Genomic DNA, 25425 nt, shown 5'->3' on the forward strand with positions numbered 1-25425 from the left:
AAATGCAAGTCAATTGTTACTACCGTTAAAAATTTTCCATTGAATTCACTATTGAGATATTTTAAAATTAAAAAGATTCACCTAGTAATCAAGTAATAATAAAAAAAAATTAATGAAAAATTTGGTCACTAACATTTACATGTTTTGTTAAAATAACATTAATTATATTTTTGAACCTTTCTTGGCAATCAACATTTGTTTTGAAACATTTTTTAGATAATTATATTTGTTTTATTTAAATTAAAAGTTATCTTTTGAATTTCATGTATGATTTATTTATTTTATTATTTTTCACATGTAATTATCTTATTAAATTTTTAAGTAATAAATTACATCTCATTAAAAATATTCAACATCATCACCGTTAATTTTTTTAACAGTATTTTACTATATTAATTATTTTAACTAATCAAAATATTATAAAAACCTAGAAATAAAATTATTTTAAATATTAATTATAAAATTTAAATTTAGATATAATAGAGGGATAAAACTAAAATTTAACTATTTTTATAATAATAATAATAATAACCCACACCAACGTGTCAGTACAAGAACCCTGACTTTTACATACACCAACGTGTCCACAAACCAAATACCCAAATCAAATCAGATTAAATATAAAAAATTACTTTTTATCATGCCCAAAAACCAGAATCCAATGGAGAAAATCAAATCCAAAAGGGCCAAAAAGAGAAGGAATCTTTAGTCTAAACAGCAATGGCCAACCAATAGCATAATTTTTTTCCCCAACCACAAACAAATAATCAAATTATTTGGATTTTTTTTCTTTCTATAAAATATAAGGAAGCAATCGATGATAAGATGAACATTGCTAATAATAATAATAATAATCAAATTTACCCAACAGAAGAAAATTTGTTTCATTCATCAACAATAAACTTAAACAAAGACAACAAGTTAATCAGAAAAGTTGGGGTTCTTTTAAAGAACCCCAATTTCATAAATGGCAAACAACAATCGTAGGTTTGTATACCAGACCGTATCATCTCCAAAAACATCCAAATTTCACAGCAAGAAAACAAAACTAAAAAAAAAAAGAAAATAAAAGAAAAAAAGGAATCTACCTAGACAAGCGAAAAATGGAGTGGAAGATCCGAGAGAACCCAAGGCGAATACGAGGATAAACCCTAAGCGTATACAAGGTAGTCTGTCGTAGCATATCTTCGATTGTCTCTACGAATAGACTTAGACTTCGAATCGGCGGTACATAAAGGGTTAATGGCACCGCCGAGAAAGCTACCGTGAAAAAGAGTTGCAGCATCTGCTTTCTCTTCGTTTGGTCTTTCGAATACCACTCTGGAAGTTTGAAGAAGAGAAGGTTGAATGTGGTGAGGGAGATTTGAACAGTAGTTGGGGGCAAAAGCGAATTTGTGGATGCCAACTCCTGGCTCATGGTACAAGTTGACCTCTATATAGGTGGTTGAATTACCTTCCCTTTTCATTTTGTTGTATGCTGTTTAGAGATGTGCATGGGCCAGGCCTAAAAATTTGCTCAAGTTTGACTTTAAATAAAATTGTTAAGCTTGAGTTAGTCCATATTAAATTTTTTTAACTTATTTTATGAAATAAAAAATTTTAAAATATATTAAATAATCAAATACATTTAAAACAAATATTAAAACAAGAAACAAATAAAAAATATATTAAAACAATTCTTAAAATAATACACAAAAAATATAATAAAAATTGATTATATTAAAATTAAAATTAAAATATAAATATAATTAAAAATAAAAAATATATTTTTTTTATATAATTTGGGTCGGGCCGGGCTGGGCCCGGGCCAAAAAAATTTACCTGAGCCCGACCTATTTTCTAAACGGGCCTCGTTTTTGTGCCCAAACTCATATTTCGAGCCTATATTTTTACCCAAACTCTCTTATTTTTCGAGTGGGCCTTCGGGCCGGACCGGGTAGCCCGGCCCATGCACACCTCTAATGCTGTCCCTCTTTTTTTTTTTTAGGTTGTAAACCTCGAATCTCAACTTGTTTTAAACATGATTCGGGTTTAAGTCACACTAATCGTAATATTGATCGATTTTATCTTTCTTTTATAATTTACTAAAATACTAATCGTAGATTTTAGCTTTCTTTTGTAATTCACTAAAATTAATACATGTAAATCGATGTATTTATTAGAAATAACAATTGATTCGTATACATGCATTGGAGCTTAATTTTATGTTTTTTCCTTAATTAATATTCCATTTATTTTGGATTTGTGCTGTACAATTCTTTTTTTAGTATAATACCAAAATTTTAGTAGTAATATTACAGATAGATCGATATGGAAGTTTTAAAATTTTACTATAAAAATATATATAATATAAATAAAAGCACGAGTTTGAATAAATTTTTAAACCGATAAAAATATAATTTATTATTCAATATATTATTAAATTAATATTTAATTTTTTATAATAAAATTTTATTCCATTGAATTATATAATTTGAGTTCAATCTATTAAGAATAAATAATATTAATTAAATTATTAATAATAGGTAAAATTTTATCAATATTATTTTTTTTATTTTTTTATAAAAATCTGGTTAAAATTATTAAGAATAAGTAATGTTAATTAATTTTTAATAATAGATAAAATTTTATTAATAATATATTTATTTTATGTTTTTATATAATTGAATTTTTATTCATTTGAATTATATAATTGATTTGAACAAGAAGTAATATTTAATTAATTATTATTAATAGATGTTATTTTATATTAATATCAATTAGTTATATACCAACTCAAACTAATGTAACATCTGTGTTATGTCTTGGAGTCGGGTATAGGGAGGAATCGAGTTAGGATTTAGTGGAGAATTTTTGAAATAGACTAAATGGGAATTTTGATTATTAAATTAGAAAGTAATAAGAGCCAATAGGAAATTAAAAATTACTCTTTAGATAAGAAATATTTAAATAGAAGCATTGACTAAATTGTAAGAGTATAGAAATTATTGTGGCAGAAGTAGGAAATTATGAAGTTATGTGAATATATAGAAAAGATGACGAAAACAAGGAAGGATTAATAGGAAATTTACTTAGTAAAAATATGAGTCACCTATGGGATTATTAAAGATGATGAGGGATAAAATAATAATTAGCACATAATGATTAGGGGTTGTAGTGTAAAGATGTAAGGTAAAAGGGTTATTTAGCAATTTGACCATTTTTAGGTAAAAATAATGAGATTTTTTTCATGGAATTGTGTAGAAGAGTGAAGAACAGATGAAAGTTTTCATCTCTTCACATTGTCAAACCTTCATCCACCCCCAAGCCTCCATCAAACTGTTTTTTGTTATTCCAAACAAGTTCTTCCACCATCGTTGATCAAACCAAGTTCAAACCATTGTATTTCTTTGATATTTCTTTAGTAAAAACACTAGATAAAGCTAATAGGTATCTTAGTTTTGTGAGGAGAGCTTCGATAGAGGAGTAGGAGAGAGAAAGTTAGGGTTTAGTTGTAATCTCAAGTATTTAAGTAAAAGAAAAGCAGGGAGAGGATCAAATTGAAGGAAAAGAAAAGGAGAAGGCCAAGGATTGAAGGAAGAAGAAAATACATCATCTCAACTATTTTATTATAAGTACTACAAGGGTTTAAATTATTTTCTTCAAATGTTTATAGAAGTTACTTAGGATAAAAATGTAAAATATATATGTATTAAATAAAGAACTAAATGGTGAAATTATGAAATATGTTAAAGAAGAATATAGATGAAGAATATGAAATGGTATATTTAGTTGAATGTTAAATAACGATGTTGAGAAAAAAGAAGTATGAATGAAATAGATATTATACATGTAATTTATAAGTTAGGGACTAAATTTGGAAAGATGAAAATGTGGAACCTTTTTCAAAATATATACATAATGCAAGTAATTGTACGAAATTCAGCTTCAATACTCAAGTAGATAGAATTATAATTATTAAAATATTAGTAGTATGTCATTAACGATTTTTAGTGCGCTCTCTATTTCTTAATACGTTAATGTTCTTTGTATTAACACCTCGATGCTCTCAACTATGTGGAGAGCCCAAATGAGGAGTGTTTCAAAAAGAAAATGTAACCATTTTCTATTGATAAGTTTTAAATCCCATACCTATAATAGTAATTTTTTTTTACACATGTTTTAGTTTATAAGTTAGTAATAAAGTAATTTAATTCATAATATTTAATCACTTCAATGACTTATTTTTAGAAAAAAATAATGAAAAATTTTACTGATTTTGAAGAGATCTTATTTTTATAAGAGTTTTTACTCATATTTCTGAAATTAAATTTAAATTTGTACTAACTATTTTTTATTTTATATTTAAGTATTATAATACATATATAATAAATAAATTTTTCCCCGTATTACATTAATAACAAAAAGAAAAATTTATAAAAAAAATATGTAATTGCTTGGAACATTAGTTGCCAATAAAAAAAAACTTTCCCGATTTTTCAATAACCTAAACGTGAAATGAGATAAATGGCAAACTATATAATTCTTTTGTTTTATTAAGGGTATGCTTGGAAAAAACCCTCCTAAAACTAATGATGTTAATTTACATTTTTATACAAAACCTACTTTTATTTATTACATTCAAACATTTAAATTCAAAGAAAATATGCATTTAAACAAATTTAAATTTATGTCCTTTTAATTATTACAATAGCAAGTACTAAAAAATTAAAACTCAATCGACAATAAAGTAAAAATATTATAAAAGCTTTTGTATTAGGAACAAGACTATATTTTGCTACCTCTACTAAAAGAATGAACAAATGAATCCCAATATTTAAATCAAAAAATAAATTGATCTATTTGTTTAAAATTTCATCCAATTTCTACTATTAAAAATTAGTCTTTATATTATCAACATAAAATATACATGCTACGTTACATATTATTTTTTAGTTATTTGTCAACCACGCTAATTTTTAACAATATAAATAGATGATTTTTTTTAACAGAAAAAACTAACTAACTCTAATTTAACGTATAAAAATAAATTTACTCATAATTTAGTAGAGGTAAAATGCATTTTTAATAAGAAACCTTCGTCCTATCTTTACCCATATATTGAAGAAAAAAGGAAATTTCCCTTCCCTTTAATATAATGAGATCAGATGACTTTCTTTTTTTTTTTAAATATTTTGAGGGTAGGTCACATGACTAGTTAATATTTAATAAATGGGATGAGCTAATTTTACAACCAAACAATGTGTTTTAAAAGGAAATAAATTCTCTTACCATTAAAAAATTAAAATTTAATTTCCACAAAATTATAAATGAGAAAATAATAGATTGATTCTGGAATTATGGCCATGAACGTGCACCAATAAAATCCGCATGTGTCATTCGTGTCCAGACACTGATTAATCTTTGAAATTTCATTTAAGCTTTTTTTGCCTGACGTCTGTCTATTGGACCACCTTCGCAAATTTAGGAAACTAAATTGCTGGATAAATTTGGATTATATGACCACACAATAAAAATAAAATATAAAAATAATTAAAATATATTAAAATACTTTATATTATTTTTTAAAACAATTAAAGAGTTTACAAGTAATATATATTATAACATTGTAACCACAAAAAAATACAAATATGAATATGAAATTCATTTTTTTTCTTTTAAATTAAAAGAAAATAGAACTTTTAAATGCCCAAAATAAACCCATCAAACTCCTTAATATCATTGCTTTATCGTTCTCAAAACACTCAATGAGGGATAACTTGGTATTACAGATGTTCACCAAATTGATTGTTTTCAACTACTTTTAACACATTTATGCCATTCATGTTTAGATGGTTAAAAGGCAATACGTATACATACACATACACATACACATACACATACACATACACATACATATATATATACATATACATATACATATACATATAAAGACGATACATCTACAGATTGCTAGGGCTGCAGATGTTATTGAATGATATGTAATTTTTCTGCACATAAATGTACACCTATGAACAAAGGATAACTCTAGTTCATAATATAATATGGAGATGTATGGTTTTCCTAGTCAAGGAGAAGCTATGTAGAAGTAATGCAGGTTGCCAACTTTTTACAAAGTTGTTGAATGTCAAATGATGGATCATTCAAAGCTATATCAGAAAGTACAGATTGTTAGGGCTGCAGATGTTATTGAATGATATGTAATTTTTCTGCTCATAAATTTACACCTATGAACCAAGGATAACTCTAGTTCATAATATAATATGGAGATGTATGCTTTTCCTAGTCAAGGAGAAGCTATGTAGAAGTAATGCATGTTGCCAACTTTTTACAAAGTTGTTGAATGTCAAATGATGGATCATTCAAAGCTATATCAGAAAGTACAGACCTCGCTTCTACTAATCCATGAGATATACTCTCCAAAATTGGATCTTCACTTGCCATAAGTGAAGCCATAAGCTTTGCAGCAGCCATCCTTTCCTGATGATGATAATCAAGCGGCCAATCAGCACATAGGAAGAATCAACCATCTTCCATCATTAGCATAAAAACAAATAATTCCAATTTGGAGAGAAAACAAGATAGATGCAAGTAATATAAAATTAAGTATTTTTTAAAGTTTTCATTTTCTTTCCCATCATTTTTCAATGAAATGGAAAAAAGATACCTCTTCTTTCAAAATTTCCACCTTTACTACCAAATTTTTTACTATACTTTCAATTTTCCATCTTTCCTATTTTCTATCTAACCAAACAAAGCCTAAGTCCTAACGATGCAGCATGGAAAGAAAGAAAGAACACCTGTCGGGGTGATCAGACTGAAAAAGAAAGTGAAGGTCTAAGAATTTTTGTTTTTCATTGTCCTTCCTATTGTTTAGTTCTAATTCACCATCACATTTCCTTTTTGAATTAAGTAGAAAATAATTAAAATGTATGAATACCATCATGGAAATAACTAAGGAGGGATTCAGAGTTCAAATCAATCACTCAAAATTAATGTTCTTATACTTGAAAATAGTTCTAATTTTTTCCCATATTTTAATTCATTTAAATGAACATTTTCACTTTGCAACTAAGATTTTCATTTAATATAAGAATCCTAATTTCATGAAATAATGTTTCTTAATATTTAAGGATGTGGGTAGATTGTTACAATCACTTATTAATTATAAGTTTATTTATATTTTATTATAATAATTTGAAAATATTTGAAAATATATCAATAACAAATATTTAAAAGAATATATACCACATGCAATGCACATGACCATATACTAGAATCTAAAAACAGTTAACAAAAGCGAGGTTATGATACTTTCTACAAAAAATTAAATAGAGAGGTAATGAATACCTGTTCTGATCTCTTTCCAAGAAATTTCAGAGAAAGTTTGAGGAGGTCACAGGAATACGGAAGAACTGCCAACTTCAGATGATACACCGCAGAGAACATAACCTGGATGAATGCAGCTCTAATCTCTGGTTGAGTTTCTACCTGCAAAATTTGATCCCACGTAGGCAAAAGAATTTGTTAGAATACCAGCTTCGGTCGTTGAAACTAAAAGAAATTAAAATTTACCGGATACATGAATGAATTTAGTGACAGAAGTACCTCAACTGAATCAATTAAACATGGAAGAATCGTCTTTGCTAGGGGTTCTTTCCCATAGTCAGATATCTTTTGACAAGCACTGATGAGAACATTAGCCATGCACAGACGAAAAGGAACAGGAACTGGTTCACAGTTTTCATATGGCAACTTGGACCCAGAGATATCACTTTCATCATTTATTAACTGGCTGATCACATTTCTGAGGGCACAGAATTCTGTGATAGCATTCCCTACAATTTATGCCCAAGAGGTCATATCTTGCCCATTGTATTAACATAATCATTCATAGCAAGAACAAAATACCAACCACGATTGCCTTTCTTCCCAGCAATGTTTCTCCTCCATGAGGTGCAATCTTCAAACGATTCAGGAGCTTGTAACTCGGCACATGTCATCAGCGCCAGACAATCAATGCAACCATGTTGTGCTTTGGAAACTGTGACAACAAAAAGAATAATGTAGAAATGTTTTAAGTATTAAGCTAAGGATCCTAGACATTTCCAGCATGGGGTGAGGGAGGAAGGAGAATTAATTGGTTGCATGGTTAAGTACCTTGATCTCCATCTGATGATGGCCATAACAGAATCACTTTAATAGTTCTCCAGATTTGAAGAATAAAGGGATGCACAAGGGACTCCTTTCCTCGCACCTAGAAACAAGAAGAAAGATGCATTAACTACAGCTTGAATGGAAAAGCTGAGCTCACAATCATTGCAGAAGCACTGGAATAAACCAGACGGTAAGAGGTATCTACTAAGTGGAGGAGGTGATCACCACAAGGGATGTACAGACTGAAAATAGGCAAGCTATAATCTTCAATATATCCCGGGATTCGGTGGCATGTTCTAATTGTGAGCAAACAAGTGGAAGCAGAACCTAAGGAACCATGAGGCAAATAAGACAAAATCCCTATATAAGGATTATGAAAATATTTGTGAAATTTCAGAAAATGTCAAGGAAAGACAAGTTATAACAAATTAAGTCATTTCTGGGTACTTGAGGATGGATGCGCCCACAAAGCTCAGCAGCAAGTTTTCTTGCATCTTCAAACTCGAACTTACTAAATGCTCTGAAAAGGGGAAAGTAACAAGACATCAGGAGAATGCAAATCAGTGTACAGAAGTTGGATAATACTCATTGTCAAGGATTGACCTATTTACAAGGAAAGCAACAACACTATCATCAACAGTGACGCTGACATCTCCATATTCTGCAATAGAATAGAATAATAGATATATCAAAAGTTATATTCATGACATTATTTTATTTTTCTTCTTTTTAAAGAAAAAAGGGCTATCAATCATTTAAATTTATATTAACGAATCACATTTTCATGAAAGAAATGGAAAAGGCAGAGTTTAATATTTGTAACATGCATAACAAAGCAATGGAGTCAAGCAGATCTTCAATCCACAAAAAGAGTTGAGTGGAACAACTTGGATTGTCACAGTAAAGGAAGAAAAGATACCATGCATAAAAGGCGCATTACGAAGCTGACCATACACGACAGAGGAATTGAGATCATTAAATACTCTCAATGGAAGTAGCCTAACTATGAGTAAAGGGCAAAGTCGCTCAAACAAAGATTGCTGCATTCTCATGGAGTCATCACTTGGACAAGTTTTAGTCTCCCATCTAGAGAAGAAATCTTCATCAATCCTACAAGAGGGGAAATTTGATGGTTCATACAAAAACAAAAAAAAAAAAAACAGTGAGATCAACCATTGAACTAATACAAGGTTTATCTTATACATAAATTAATCTTCTTGATGACCTGCAATTGGAAAAGAAAACATTATATTGACAAGTAGAATATCCTAACCTCTTGGCATCTAGAAATTAATACCATTGTTTAAATAAGCTAATGAGTGAAAGTTTACAATATAAGTTCAGAAGAAAATCAATTACAAGCTCATAAAGCTGGAACAAACCAGTGGGTTACAAGAGGTTTTGCCCCTGTAAACCTTGTTTAAAATAAAAAATGTAACCAAAATATACCGTAATTATTGCATGAATAAATGATGGTTGGTCAAGGAAATTTCAGATCTCTCTGTATCACACACATGCACACCTCCTTTCTTAAAGTGTCCATGCTACTTAGTTTAACAGTTAACTACCAAAACAGTAACTAACTCGGAGATTTAGCAAATTATTTTCTGCAGCCAACCTTAAGAGATGGCATTCAGTAAGTCTAGAGTACAAATCCCAACCAGTGGCCTCTTTTGTACCAATAAAATTTTCACATAATATGTAATCAAAACATTAAAGTAGGTCAACTGGCAAACTTTTTTGTCTTATGCACCCAAACTTTCTATGTCCTGGTGGTCGCATCAAGTATTCTCATTTGTGTTGCCAAGACATTATAAAGAAAACTAATTAGTTAGATTGCCCAGTAACTATACGCATATCTCCTTAAAATTCACAAGATGACTTTTATTTCTCTCTTGAACATTCTTCTACAAATAATACTCTCCTGCACCCCAGCCGTGCCTTCCCTAACTGCTATGATACCTAACGTCTGTGGTAACATTCTCTTCTCATACACATGCCTTTCCTGTCATATTTATATATATTTGCCTTTTTCAGCAATGCTTCTGAGCAGCACGCACGTACTCATGGCTCCAGTGCCATCAGCCTTATACAAGACTTTGACTCCTTTTAAAGTTAAAACAGAACTTAAAAAGCTAAGACAAGAAACATGTTATAGGATGGTATATTATGTGCTTACCCTTTCTGACCTTTCATTTGAAAAACAACACGAGAAAGGACTACATCTGCAGCTTCAGCTAACTGTTCATTTATGTAGCTCAAAAACCTGACAATAGTAGCATTTGATGGCTCTGCAAACATCTTGTCAATCAGGGGTCCAATCAATGTATTCCAGTCCTGAACCTAAAACATTTCAGATGAACAAGAAATTTAAATAATTCAAATACTGGCACCAAAATTGGAGCTCCAACGATCTAATTTCATGGCTCGCATACAGGAAATAGATCAACAAGATAAATGCATGTGGAGGGGAATGAATGTATCAGGCAATTGTCTTAGTTCTCAGATAGTACAGAACCAACAAAAAGAAGATAACATCTTCCACATTTGAATAAACAACCGGACTAACTCAACCAACCACATTAAATTATTTCAAACAAGTTGTGTTAACCATGCACATCTCAACCCAGTCCATGGCCATGCTTTCTACAATCAGCAAGGCAAACAAACTATTTTAGCTTCAAGAAGTATTAAACTTCATCATCCAAAAAAATAGTTTTGCTTGATTGAGTGCCAAAGTAACCTTAGTTATCATCATGTGCATGAATCTTTTGTTGCATTTATTCTGCACTGTATGTGCATGCATTTCGTCTATACGCCTCCATGTGTGTGCATGAAAGAGAGAGAGAGAGAGTTCTCAAATTCTAGGACTTCATATCATCCTCATCTCATTAATGGTTATGATGCAAAAACATGTTGCAATTTGCAAGAAGTAAGCATGTCAGAAAATTGCTTTGCAAGTCCAGTTAACATTAAGTCAAGTTCTCATATTGGGAATAAAAAGGATAAACACAAAAGAAATTAAAAAAAAATTAATGGCATTAGAAGACCAGTTTTTTCATCATAAAGATATTCAGCCCAAACAATGAAAACAAAGAGAGATAATTTCTTGCTACCAGGCTAGCAACAGTAGAATATTACCAGAAAAAATGTTCCCGAGCTCAAACAAAGCCTGTTAAAAGATACTCCAATAGAATGCACACAAATATGCTAAAGGATATACATTAAGATACTTTAAAATTAGAAAAAGGTCAAATAAGAAAGAAGTCTGAATGTATCCCCACTCCACCCTCCCCAAGAATTGTAGAAATTAGGTTCAGTTTTAAGGAGGCCAGGAATGAGTAACTCAAACAGTCTCGATCATACAAAGTTCTTACCTCGAAGAGTACTCAAGTTCATAGTTAAACACACTGTTTCTTTTGTCTCACACTTTATCTCTTCATCTTCCCATTGTTCAGAAAACAAGAATTCACTATAAATTTATCCATACAGCTAGAACTAATATTAGTATGTATGAAAGGAAGTATGCATGTAGGTTAACAGGAAGATGAATTTATGCACATATGTATTTTTATGTATATACTATGCATGTCTGTGCATGGATAAAAAATTCTGAAATATGAATTTATGCACCTATATATTTGTTAACATTTCATTGCAATTTCAGATCATGTGTTCTTGAGAAAACGTGTAACTCAAAATTCTAGCACTTCACATATACTGTCTATCATTCCAATGCATCGGAAAAGGGAAACATGATGGTAAATTATACATCTGATGCAGGGTAGTATTATCATTCTCAGTTCTTACAGTTTTTGACCACTCTGGGATCAGCCTTAGCACTCGATTGCAGTCGAAGTTTGATCCTGCCACAATAGTACAAAGAGATTACACGAATCCAAGATTGTATTATAGTCAAAAGAAACTAATGAGATTCACAAAAAAATAGAAAGCTCAAAGTTTGAATTCTTGATGCTTAATCAAAAAGGAGGATAAAAGAATAACAAAACAAGGAGAGAGAAAACAAAAAGAAAAGAGAAGGGAAGGGAAGCTTCAAACATCCCTGTTAATTTAGAAATGGAAAAGTCTGCTATAAAACAAGAAAAAGGCATCGGTCAGAATACTAAAGAAATACATCACAATAAATAAACAGATATCCATACAAATATTAAACGAATAGATACTGCATAAAAGACAGTGAGAGCAGTCCACAAAACACATCCAAAGCACTTTGTTTCAGCAACAAAATTGGGAAGAAGAATAGCCTAAGGCTGTGTAACAGTAAGAGGCCCACCTTTCCCTATACATACTCCAGCTTCTGCATCAGCTTGGTCCTGACTGAGGTTTCTGCAAGGATTGGTGGAGACAAATGTTAAATAAAAGCAAAAACTGTTTAACTTAGCACTATACAAAGTAGAACCTGCACGTTATGAGAAACTCCCTAACCACATGTATGCATTCCAACATTCTTGCACGTCTAAATGCACACATTCATGAACAAAAGAATACTTTTCTTGGTCCTGATCGGAAATCAAGCTGAATATTGGGAGTAAAAGACGAAAGCAACATACCTAAGACTGTCAAGCATCATGCATATAACTTCAGGTTTCTGGTTATGGTGTTTGAGCACTCTAAATAAAGCTTCACTAGCTGCTGGTCGTGCTTTTTCCTCTGATAAGCAAACAAGATGAACTAATGCAGGTAACACAAATGATGGGTCTGCAAAAAATAAATAATTCGGTCAAGTTCATTCAAATAATTAATGTTCAATAAAAAAGGTTTAATGACAAAGGAACATCATCAATAAGGATGTTGAAGTATGTGCTTAATTGCATAAAACACCACAATACTCTACAACAGCTTATACCCAAACCAGTTCTAGAATATAAAAGTAGCATTACAAATGATGGGTCTGCAAAAATAAATAGTTCATTCATACAGCAAGTTCATTCAAATAATCAATGTTCAATAAAACAACATTTATCAAGATCTTGAAAATATGTGATTATTCGCATAAAGAAACAAGACCTAGGAAGCACGGACAGATAATACAGGTACCACACATACGGACACATATGGCCATGTCGGATGCCAGTACGACACTGGTACAAGGGGGTTTTCCTTGTGTCGGTGCTTCATAGAACAAGACTCTACAACTTATACCCAAACCAGTTGTAGAAAATAAAAATAGCACTATAGAAAGAAAAAAAAACGTATATGGTCCTCGAGAATTTCTTGATTTCAGGAAATGCAGTAAAGATATGTAAATCCATATGCCTTTTGCTAAAGTGATAAACTATTGAAGTCACACACAATAAAATACACACTTAGCACTGTATAATAAGTTAAACCTAACCAATCAGTGGAAGCAAATTGTGTGTTTGCTCCTGGATAGCAGTTTCTTCATCTTCAAGACACCCCAGTAAGTGATTTGCTATAACTTGCCTGTAATATAAACAGGGAAAGATCAATGAAAACTCAAGAACCACAAAAGTTTAGCAGATAAATTAAAATAACATACCAGGTTGAGTGATGAGCTTTATGTGATGAATCTTTTGATATCTGAACCAGTTCTGATATAACATCAAAAGCGTTCCTTCTTTTAATAGCATTGCCAGAATCTAGCCGCTTAAGAACTTCCTCAAGGCAGTGACCATCAGTACTTCTGGTGGACCAATAATTTGGGTCAGGTTCAAACAGAGGCCGTTAAATTATTGTTGCTGTCAAAAACTAGTGAATGAAAAATTATAGTTTACATGGAGCAGTATTCTGCAATGAGCTTAACAACAGCTCTAGCTGCAGCATCTCGCTCATCAAGAAGGTGAAGCAGCAATGGTACCATAGAGTCCATTTGATTGGTGTCAGTTACAGTGCTTCCAGATGAATTATTTGTCTTAAAAATGATAACCTTGAATATGTGGACAACCCCATCTATTACATCTTCATCATTGCAATGAAGCTTGCCAAAATGCAGCAACAGTACAATTATGTCAACATTGAGACACAAACCACAACTGTATAACTAAGACATTGTATATTATACAGAATGACAACGACAATGTATGATAGCTACTTAAATCTAGAGAATCATGAATACTGATTGAGTACAATCAATCTACTCATTTCCACACATACTTCAAAAATGCCACACATACTTACCTGCGATAAAAGCACATGTGATATCTGCTTTCCATAATCTAACAATACGCATTCAAGTTGTTTCCCATCAAAACGCCCAAGCAGAAGGCATAAGCAATTTATGAAAAATTTTCTGGTCTCTATACCACCGTCTTTACTCTCAGCATGCCCCTCAACATGGTTATTTGTATAGTACTGCATTTTTATTTGTTTTCTTAGCATTAGCAACTTGAAAGATTCATGAAATCAAACAAGACTTAAATAAAATAATCAATAACAATACATAATTATGATACCACAAAAATACTGGATTACATGTATGTTATCCCATCAAACAAAGTAAAGTATTCAAGCATACATTTCACACGAACAAAATCCATCATCAAAATATAAATTATAATTAGAGGTGATCATTCAACAAGCATAAAGCCATAGAACCATAATTATCATAGTTTGAATATAATAATGATATATCTGACCTGGATGCCCGACAAGTACTGGTCCAATAATTCCTTGTACTGCTTATTAAAATTTTTATCTTCCAAGTGTAATAGCATGCCATAATGCTTCCAGCATGAAGAGAGTAGCAATGCTCTTGTTTTTAGAATCTGAGCCTGCCTTGGATATTTGCAAATGAGCAAATCATGTTCAACAAACAGTAGACGCGATAAAAGGTAGATATGCTTAAGAAAGACAATTAAAGTACAGGACTTGCCTCTTCTTGAAGGCCACCATAATGCACTTGTATCTCCTGCAACCACTTAAGCACTTGCTCCAATCCTTTAGCGTGCAATGGACGACTTTTTCTGCTCCACTGTAACGCATGATAATGCATCAACATCCTATTTTCATTTTTACGCATGATAATGCATCAACATCCTATTTTCATTTCTACGCATGATAATGCATCAACATCCTATTTTCATTTTTGGGACTATAGAGCAAATCCTTCATTAGACTTTAAGAAAAGAAGGAAATGAAGATATTTACATGCACGAGTGATATTCAGATAACAATTAGTCATCAGAACTTTCTTTTGAAACTTCGAAGTATCTGATAAAACATTTGTTGTAGAATGACTCTGGTTTAATGTTCATCAACAGTTGTTTTAGAAATATATTTAACAGTTAGAAAATATTACTTTTGAAGCCTAACGGGGAAATGTACTAGTTAATATCTATGAAACAAGCAGCAAAAGAAGAGAATTGTCAAACAGGTGGATACTTTTTACATGAATTAGAAGCTAACTTCGCTTTCTCTAACTTCCTATCAGAAAGAATGCGGTGTAACCTATTCTAAAGAATGCCACAGCCTAATAAGATAAGAGCAATCATTTTCCAATGTACCGAAATAGTTTCTTCAAATATTTAAATTTTCATCACAAAACTAATTTCAATACCAGTTTTATGACCCTTATCCTAAAAGGTTCAAGTCCATTTCTTCCCATAATGCTTAAAAATCAAACCATAATTTAGAGGAAGATCAACCTTTTCAAGCAATGGTAGCTCAAATTTCATTTTGGTAACTTGTTAACATTTAATTTCATACTATAATGGGTATTAGCAGCCTGCTTTTCCAGTTTAATAGCTTTTCTTGTTCCGTATTTGGGAAGTCATTCTTGACTCCCAAAACGTGAGATATTCTAAAGAACACCTTTAACTTTTTCCTACTCCCTAGTTGCTTTAAATAAGTCTGTAGGATACACAGTAAGACCGCAGCCTCAATTCTAAGCAACTTTTTCATTTCTCCAATCCCTTTTGGCTAGGCTCTTCTCTCCAATAGGTAAAACTAATATAACCGCAAAAAAAAAAAAAAAATCCATCCATGAAACCATGCACAAGGTGAATAAAAGCTCTTCAGAACACTCACCCTCGACAAATCTAATGTAAAATTACACTATATAAATTTTTGTAGACCCTCATATGCTAAAAACTGAATAATAAAATGAAAATGTTCTGATGAGTGAAAAGATATAGAAAGCAGATAAATAAGGGTAGGCATTAGACAAAAAGAAAAAAACCAACTTAGAACACTTACAGCAAGAAGTCTCTCCACTAGGTAAATGAGATCCTGTAGATAATCCCAAAACAAATCTTCCATGCCCATGTTTAAGACTTCAGAAGATTTATGAACTGCGCTTATTTTTCTCTCATCAATGCTTGATGCTAATAGACTAACTGGCGGATTGGATTCACTGGATTTCAACGATTTAGTTCTGCTACTTAGCATAGGTTTTTTTGTCAGCCCTTCAGTTAATGTCAACAAACAATCTGCAGCAGCCACTGAAAGGCGTGAAGGGAGCTCAAATTTATCCTGCAAAATGCTGTAGTAACAAATGGCAATTGTGAGACAAATTGGTTAAACATAAAATCAGAATGCTTTCTACAATAAAAGACCATTAAGAACTTATAAAAGTGTAAACTGACAAACTAGTCAAACATAGTGGCAAAATTTTATCATTCTACATAGTACTCAATATTCTCAAGTTGCAAATATAGCCTGAACAATATGAACACAACAAACCAATAAAGTAGATGTAATGTCAATCTCTCATCTAAGGGCATTTAAAAAAGAAAAAGAAAAAAAACTCCAAGAAACCAGGAAACTGTATACAGATGAAGCCATGAAGCACCCGTTCACATTACGAGAAGAAAAATGCTATTAGCATTAGCAACAATAATCAGATAATGCCCGCAGGGAGCAGAGACAAGGTCAACATCTGGGTATCATTCCTATTTGTGGGGAAATTTAGTCACATGGAAGAGCAGAAAACAATCAGTGGTCACTTGGAGCAGTGCGAGGGCTGAATTTTGAGCCCTAGCTCATGGAATCTGTGAAGGAATGTGGCAAAGAAAACTTCTAAGAAAACTTCATTTTCTAATTCAAGTCTTTATGAAGTTGTTTAGTGACAATTAAACAGCAATCTATACTATTATTCAGCCCCTGACTGAATTGGTGTCGTGAGTCAACCAAGGCACAGGCACCAACTTGATTAGGAAATCACCAAAAATCCATGTTTTTTACAAAGTTTTATTATTTTCGAGGTGTTTTAGTCTTTTTATATTTTATATACAATCAATAAAAACAAACACATGGTAAGATTTGAACCTAAAACAGTCTAATTTTTAAATCTTCAACTTTACCATTTCAACCAAAGCTTCATTTGATTTTTGTATGAACTTTTAATATATATATTTTACATAATTTTTTTCACCCAAGTGTGCCATAATCTACTCAGTATTTCGAGAAACTTAGTGCATCACAATCACACAAAGCATGCAGAGATTTTAGTTTTAATGGTGAGATTCGTTTTTCTTATATAGTTCACTTTTCTATGTATATAAGGCTGGAAAGTAAGGCTGTAAAATTCAAATTTATCTGTTCTTCAGCTCAATTTCTCTTAGAAAGCTTCACTTAAATCTTCATAATTTTTAATTTAGAATTTCTTCAAAAAGAAAAGATGAAAAAGTCTAGCTAACATGATGGCTAATTTACAATCCAACATATCTAAAATAAAGTTCAAGACCTTTGGTTGACAGACCAAAAGCTTAATGAAAGGCAAACTAGTTCAAATAATTTGCATATAAACAACCGCTAATAACCACTTAGTCACATCAGGAATACTTATTCAACATCTATGACATTTGGATACTACCTTCCTTTACGGGCAATACATGATAAGTGCGGAATACAAGTGCAAACCATCTTCAACAAAGCACTATACTTCTCCTTTATTCCTGAAATAAGATATTCAAAAAGAAAACCATCAGTTTTCAATGCCAATGAGTGAAAGCACAATTTTTAATTACTAAAGATTATTTAACAAACTTCCCAACAGAATATAAACCGGTAACTTGAAATTTGGTAAGAAAAATCAACTCTACCAGGACACAAATATAGAATATAAGTATGTTTTTGGATGTTCCTTTTTCTACTTTCTTTTTATACTCTTGAAGATTTGCTATAAAGCAAAAACAAGCAGAAGTAACCATAATTAATTAAAAGTGAACAAATTAATAAAATGCAACACCATTTCTAACACAATAGTTCCACATAAAACTAAAATTATGCATTTTCTTATTAAAAGAATCATATTTCCAAGTTAAAGCAAAAAAAAAATGTTGATACCAAAACATTTAGAACTTCCGGTAGAGGACTTTGACATAAGGTTCAACATTCTTAGAAACATTATCTACACTGTATAAACTTAGGCTTCATGCTTTGAAAAATGTAGTGCAAGCCCCAATTCATGCTTTGTATGCACATATCAGCTTATATAAAGATAGAATAGGGAATTCTAACATAAGTTTTCTGATACCGTAAAAATAAAATAGCAATCTTAACATAACAGTTTCACATACATAGACACATTATCTACACCATAGAGACAACTAATATAGAAATAGAATAGGGAATCCATCCTTGTACCATTAAACAAATATTGATCCATAACTTTTTCGTACTCCATGAGCCCTCGCACAAGAGTACACCAACCAAAAGCTATATACCGGTCATCTTTCCTTGTAATTATATTTGCAAGATTCATTGCAACTGCTTGAAAAAGGAACTCATCTTGGAAGAGCCAATTGAGAAGTATCATAGGTTGATTGTCATGCTTTGAGTCCTTATACTTCAATGACTGGTAACAATCGAGCAAACACATAAACCTCCATACTAATTTCAGTATTTCTCATTTTTTTATATGCAATACACACATATATTGAATACGAAATTCAACTCAAATTTTGAATGTTTGAAGTTAATATTTATATTTTTGTGAAAAATAACATGCCGCAGAATTCATTTGAAAGGACACAAAGGTCAAGCATAAAAAAAAAGAAAAAAAAACTAAAGGAAAAGAAAAAATAAGCATAGGTTAGATTACGTGCTGAATTATGGGAACGAGAATCTCATCCAAATTCCCGTCTCTCTGAGCTGCATCTCGAACGTACTTGTGAAGAAACCAGAGCGAATAATCCAAAGAATCTGCAAATTTAACATTTAAAAGAATGGTCAAGTGTTTATTGGAAATAAAGTAGAAAATTTCAGAAACTTAGTCATTTGAAAGCGTCAGCTACCAAGCGAGGATTTGATGGAGGAGTCAGGCGAGAGGCGAGAAATGGAGTGGTGGAGTTTCTTGGGACGGGCGGCCAGGACAGTAGCCATGGTTCTGCCGATTGTGACCGAAACCATTGATTCCGGCTCCGATTTCCATATCAACTGTTTTTGTTCTTTCTCTTCTCGTCGCTCCATTTCTGGTTAAATTTACAGAGAGTGGAAAACTAGGGCTTGCACTTGAAGTGTACGGACCGTTTCTAGCTAGCAACCCTGGAGATTCAGGGTTTCTATTTCAATCTAGAAGGTTTTATACGATTCCATTCGACCGTTGGCATGTTCTGGGCCTCTCTCCACTGGAGATCTCCTTTAGTAAGTTTTATTTTTACGAGTACCACAGTGCAATATCTTTTCTAAGAAAACGTCCAGTGAAATGTACTTTACTAAAAATCCCTATTTTAAGTTTAATATTTAATTTTTTTCAAATTAAAAGGAAAATAAATAAAGATATATGTATTTTGAAAATATTTAAGCGATATTTAAATTATTTTATTATGATATTTATATTTTTATAAAATATTTAATGTAAAATGTTTAATATGATACTTTAATTATAAATATTTAACTTTATATGTATAAAATGTAAGGATGACTAAAATTCGATTTGATTAATTAAAAAATTAAAAAAATTTGATTAATTCGAATAAAAGATTGATGTAAATACCCCTTCGATCTATATCAATCTTAAAAATAAGGAAACTGACCTCTCTCTCAAACCAATAAATATAAAATAATTCAAAATAATTTTTAAAAATTCAAAATACTTTTAAAATTTTGAAAATTTATAAAAAAATCTAAAATTTATATTTTTAAAAAATTATAAATAATATATAAAGAAAATTAAAATTTTAAAAATTTTCTAAAATAATATTTGAAGTATATCTTATTTTTTTATTATTTTTCTTTGACAAAATTTTCAAATATATATATATAGTTTGAAGTTCATGCTTTCTAATATTAAATTAATTATATTGTAACATAGTTTTAATTGAATATATTTAACTTTTTAATTTAACTCAAATAATTTTACTTTATTTAACTCAACTTGATTTAAAAAAAATTTAAATTAAATTAAAATAATAAAATAAAAATTATCATCTCAATTAATTCGAATTTTTTTTAAGTCGAGTGGTTGCCCTACTAAAATCTACTTGAAATGAACAAAGTGTTTAGTTTATTTTAGTTTAGGGGTAAGTATGCAAATGGCACAAGCAATCGGCAGTAGGACTATAAATTAGTAAGTTTTCACTCCAGATCTCCAAAATCGCGGAACCGATCTAATGCTCCTCCCTCAATCCGTGGAAACCCCAAAACCTCCCCTAAACCCTTTAAACCAACTCTTCTTCGAGCAAAAACTACAGAAACATCTGCAACGTCCTCTCTGTAACCCACACAAGGTCCCTCCCAAAGGGTCTCCAACTCCATGCCCACATCATTAAATCAGGCATTCAAACCATCCCTCTCATATCTCCTCACCTCATCAACTTCTATTCCAAAACCCAACTCCCTCTCTTCTCCCTTCAATTCTTCTTCGAAGCTCCACATAAAAGCCCACTACGTGGAGCTCTGTTATCTCCTCTTTCGCTCAAAATGAATTCCCTTCCCTTGCAATCCAGTTTTTCCGTACAATGCTTGTTAATAACATTAGGCCCGATGATCATATCTACCCTAGCGCTACTAAGTCATGTGCGATTCTGGGAAGATCTGATATCGGCCAATCGATACATTGCTTGGTTTTGAAAACTGGGTATGATAGGGATGTAGTCGTGGCGAGTTCTTTGGTTGACATGTATGATAAATGCGGGAAAATTAAGGATGCAAGGAACTTGTTTGATGAAATGCCTTAAAGAAATGTTGTTTCTTGGAGTGGGATGATATATGGGTATGCTTAGTTAGGTGAGTTTGAGGAAGCTTTGACATTGTTCAAACAAGCCTATGTTAAGAATCTTGGGATGTGGAATGCAATGCTGATTGCATTTGCTCAGCATTCACAAACAGAGAAAGTGTTTGATTTGTTTAAGCAGATGGAAGGCCTTGGGATCAAACCGAATTTTATTACCTTTTTGTGTGTGCTCTATGCTTGTAGCCATACCGGGCTTGTTGAGAAGGGACAACATTACTTTGAGTTAATGAAGGAGTATGGAATTGAGCCAGGTGATCAACATTATGCTTCTTTGGTTGATTTATTTGGCCGTGCTGTTAAACTGCAGGAGGCACTTTCAATCATCAGGGAGATGCCTATTCGGCCAACAGAGTCTGTCTGGAAAGCTTTTTTAACAGGGTGTCGACTTCATGGGAACACTGAATTGGCAGATTATGCTGCTAGGATTTTTGAGTTGGGACCCGAGCTCAGGTTTGCATGTGTTATTATCTAATGCTTATGCTGCTGCTGGGAGATACGAGGATGCAGCCAAAGCTAGGAAGATGCTTAGAGACCGAGGGATTAAGAAAGAGACAGGTTTGAGTTGGGTTGAGGAGGGAAATAAGGTTCACACATTTGCTGCTGGGGATAGGTCCCATGCCAAAGCAAAAGAAATTTACAGAAAATTAGAGGAATTAGGAGACAAAATGGAACGAGCTGGTTACATTGCAGACACAAGTTTTGTGTTGAGAGAAGTAAATGGCGAAGAAAAGAATCAGACAATCAGATATCATAGTGAAAGAGAGCTGTTGCATTTGGGCTCATTACCTTTCCATCAGATAGGGCAATTAGAGTTATGAAGAACTTGCGCATATGTGGTGATTGTCATACAGCAATCAAGTTTATGTCCAAGTGTACTGGAAGAGTAATTAGTGTTAGGGATAGCAATGGGTTTCATCATTTTGAGGATGGAAAATGTTCCTGTGGTGACTATTGGTAAATGAAGTATAAGATACCATAATTGTATCCTAACAAAATTCTGAAACAAGTGGGCAAAGAATTTCATTGAAAGACTATAGTGTGAGATAAACAAGTGCCCCATAGGTTTGATGATGGCAATATGCTTCTATGATGACACTATTGATGAACAAAATGTAAGATAATATAATTATTGTACCCTAACAAAATTTTGAAATGAGAAGGGGAAAATTACAACCAAAGAAGACTTTAACTTTTATTAAATATCTCCTTTTATCTTTTTTCTTTATGTGATGCTTGATGCTCAAGGATTACTAAGACACTCTGAATCTATTTGCTTTTAATGTGCTACTATGGTACTTACCATCCTATGTTTAAATTTGTAATGTTTGTAAAATTGATCAGTGATGGAGCTTGATGTACTCCATATTTATCTCCTTTCTCTCCGGCATAATTAGTAATCAGGCATGCTAGAGTCAGGCAACCACTTTCCTATTTATGCCACCATTTAAGTGTTATTCAATAGATGGTAGGCAGCATTTATCTAATCTCTGCTCAGTTTTGCTATATATATATATACACACATGGGAGAAACCATGGCAAGAGGGGATCAGTCATTACTATGGACGGTAGATACCTTGATTACAACCAAAAAAAAAAATTATTGGTAGTCTTCATGACCAAAAATAAATAAATACTATTCATTCATTTTGTATTTTATTCAATTTAGTCCCTAAAATTGAAATAGTTATAACTTTCAAATTTGAGCTTTGGTTTCAAAATCGACCTCAATCATATTCATAATAGACCCTATAATATCTATTGTTACAGAAATTTCACATCAATTTTTTAATTTATTCACTTTGGTCCTTCTAAACAAAACTAACAATTAATCTCGACAATCTAGTCATTTTTCACAACTAAGCTTAAAATCTATCAATTTAACACCAATTTCTTTAAGAAATCATCAATGAGAACTTTTAAAAATTTTAAAAATTTTACAAATTGGTACATAGGCTAGTTAAATCAAGCTCCCATGACCTCAAAAATATTAAAATGACTTGAAATTACCTATTAATTCTTAGCCGAAAGCTTGAAGGAATTCAAAGTTTTTTCCTTGTGTTTTTCTTCTAAATGGGACCGTGGAAAGATGAAGATGACAATGGTTGTCAACTCACTAATTTGCTCATATAGCATAATTAAGGATTAGTTTAAATAATTAATCATAATGTTAATTAATATTAAATAAGCTTATAGGAATCTTATCATTTACCGTCCAGTATAGCTTATTCATGATAGTTTATTTTCCATTTTAGACATTGGATTAATTTCAATTTGAATCCCTAAACCTTTGGCCAATTTAAAAAACTATAGCTATAAACTTTTACAATTTAGTTTTTATACCTTAATTAACTATCAATTCGACAAAATTACAAGACCAAACTTTAATATATATCTACATTAGCTTCGTAAATATTAAATATTAATATTTACAGACTTGGTTTACAAAAATAGGGTTTTGAAAATGTCATAATATTAATATTAAATATTAATATTTACAGGCTTGGTTTACAAAAATAGGGTTTTGAAAATGTCATTTTCAGCACTATTGAAAATCGATTTGTTACACATTGTCTCTCTCAAACACAAACACAGATAAATCTCTTCGTCCAAAAATTTCAACACTCAACAAAAAAAAACAATTTAGGAGAAAAAATTTTATTTTGTAAGGGATGGTGGCTGATCTGCCACAAACTAATGTGGCAAATTAGGCTTTCCCGATATGCTTAAGAGCTTATTCACGAGCAAAATAATTTTGCATAGTTTTTTTGTAATTTTTAAATTTTAAGTCAATGAGTGAAAATGTCTCGTTTTCGCTCATTTTGTGACCCAATTTGGCCTATGATGCTGTTGAGGGGCCTAACGTGTGATTGAGTGGTTTAGGGACGTGTTGGAGGTTGAAAATGAATGAGAATGACACCAAAGGAAAGGGTGTCATGATATCCACACCTTAGAATCGCGATACCTCCAATAGTATGGAAGATTGAAGACACCATTCGGTTGTATTGCGATATCTATTTTGGGTATCGTGATATCCACCTTTTTAAGAAGACCCCAAGGCTTGACACTGCCCGAGGTATCGCGATATCTTCTTTCGAGTTTCACAAAATCGATATTCTCAATAGGACAAAATTAGACAAAAAGGGTAGTTTTTGTCCACCTGGTCCACCAATCACCCAAGGCCCATATAGCGGCAATTTTAGCAACGGAAATCCATCAAAATTCCGCCTAAAACAGCCAAAATTGGCCGAGGCAGAGAGACACACACATTAGTTTAGTTTTAGCCTTAGTTTTCTATAGGTTTTCTCTTATTTTTCTACATTTTTTCTAGGGTTTTCATTTTCTCTTATTCTTTCTTAATTTTAGAGTTCATTTTTTCTGCGTTTACTTCTTGCTCTTGTTGTTCTTAGTGTTAAATTAAGTTAGTTATCATTGTAGCTTAGGTTTATTTACACTTTCAGTCCCTATACCTTATTTATAAGACATTTTTAACTTTAGTTTAATGTATTTCATTTTTTTCAACTTTAAATCTATTAAAGTCAGTTCCTTTTTATGTTTATTACTTTAGATTTCTTTGTTAAATGTTTTTGGGTTCATGTTCTTTAAGTTTTCTTAAATAAAAATCTCAACTTTTATATTTTTCTTAAGCTTTACTTTAATGGCTTCTTTGCTTTTTCATTTCCATATTCATTCACTTTATTTTCAGCTAAAAGGGGATTGGTTGATGGAGATGTGGGTAAGTTGATTTTTGAACAAATGACTAAATCGTAATAAATTGGACTAAATTGAATAGACCTAAAAACTTAGAAAGTGATACCCCTAAAGGAATATCTAGGCAAGTGAGACCGAAATTTAATCTTGTTGTGCACCCATTCATTAGCTTCAGATTAACCGGTGAGATCGAGAGATAAATTAGAATTAATTCGTCTAAGTCGATAAAAGTAAAATCGAAAGATAAAATGGAGCCACTTAGTAATTTAAGCGATTTAAGTTTTTTGTCCGAGAATTGGTGAACCACATTGAAATCAACCAACCACCGCTAGTCATTTATTTGGTTAAATTCTTAGTTTTATACTCTTAGCAATTTAGTCTCTAGATTAGAATATTTAATTTTC

At 31.6% G+C, this 25425-nt stretch overlaps 1 protein-coding gene and 1 pseudogene across 1 annotated transcript; one reads left to right on the forward strand and one right to left on the reverse strand.

The window, feature by feature from the left end:
- Positions 1-6154: 6154 nt before the first annotated feature.
- On the reverse strand, positions 6155-19790 carry LOC107922276 (uncharacterized). Its single transcript, XM_016852236.2, has 24 exons — positions 19374-19790; positions 19181-19281; positions 18724-18934; positions 17951-18032; positions 16333-16618; positions 15011-15109; positions 14775-14909; positions 14317-14490; positions 13914-14116; positions 13679-13822; positions 13514-13602; positions 12729-12876; positions 12452-12504; positions 11968-12023; positions 10337-10500; positions 9077-9267; positions 8761-8818; positions 8605-8677; positions 8383-8484; positions 8161-8257; positions 7916-8044; positions 7609-7838; positions 7351-7491; positions 6155-6480 (listed from the first exon to the last, which is right to left on the reverse strand). Exons 1-24 carry the CDS (start codon positions 19546-19548, stop codon positions 6298-6300), a joined length of 3324 nt encoding a protein of 1107 aa, XP_016707725.2. The 5' UTR covers positions 19549-19790; the 3' UTR covers positions 6155-6297.
- Positions 19791-20690: 900 nt separating this feature from the next.
- Positions 20691-22502, forward strand: LOC107921376 (putative pentatricopeptide repeat-containing protein At5g52630; annotated as a pseudogene).
- Positions 22503-25425: the final 2923 nt, after the last annotated feature.

Source organism: Gossypium hirsutum, chromosome A01 (genome assembly GCF_007990345.1).
Source record: "Gossypium hirsutum isolate 1008001.06 chromosome A01, Gossypium_hirsutum_v2.1, whole genome shotgun sequence".
Lineage (NCBI taxonomy): Eukaryota > Viridiplantae > Streptophyta > Magnoliopsida > Malvales > Malvaceae > Gossypium > Gossypium hirsutum.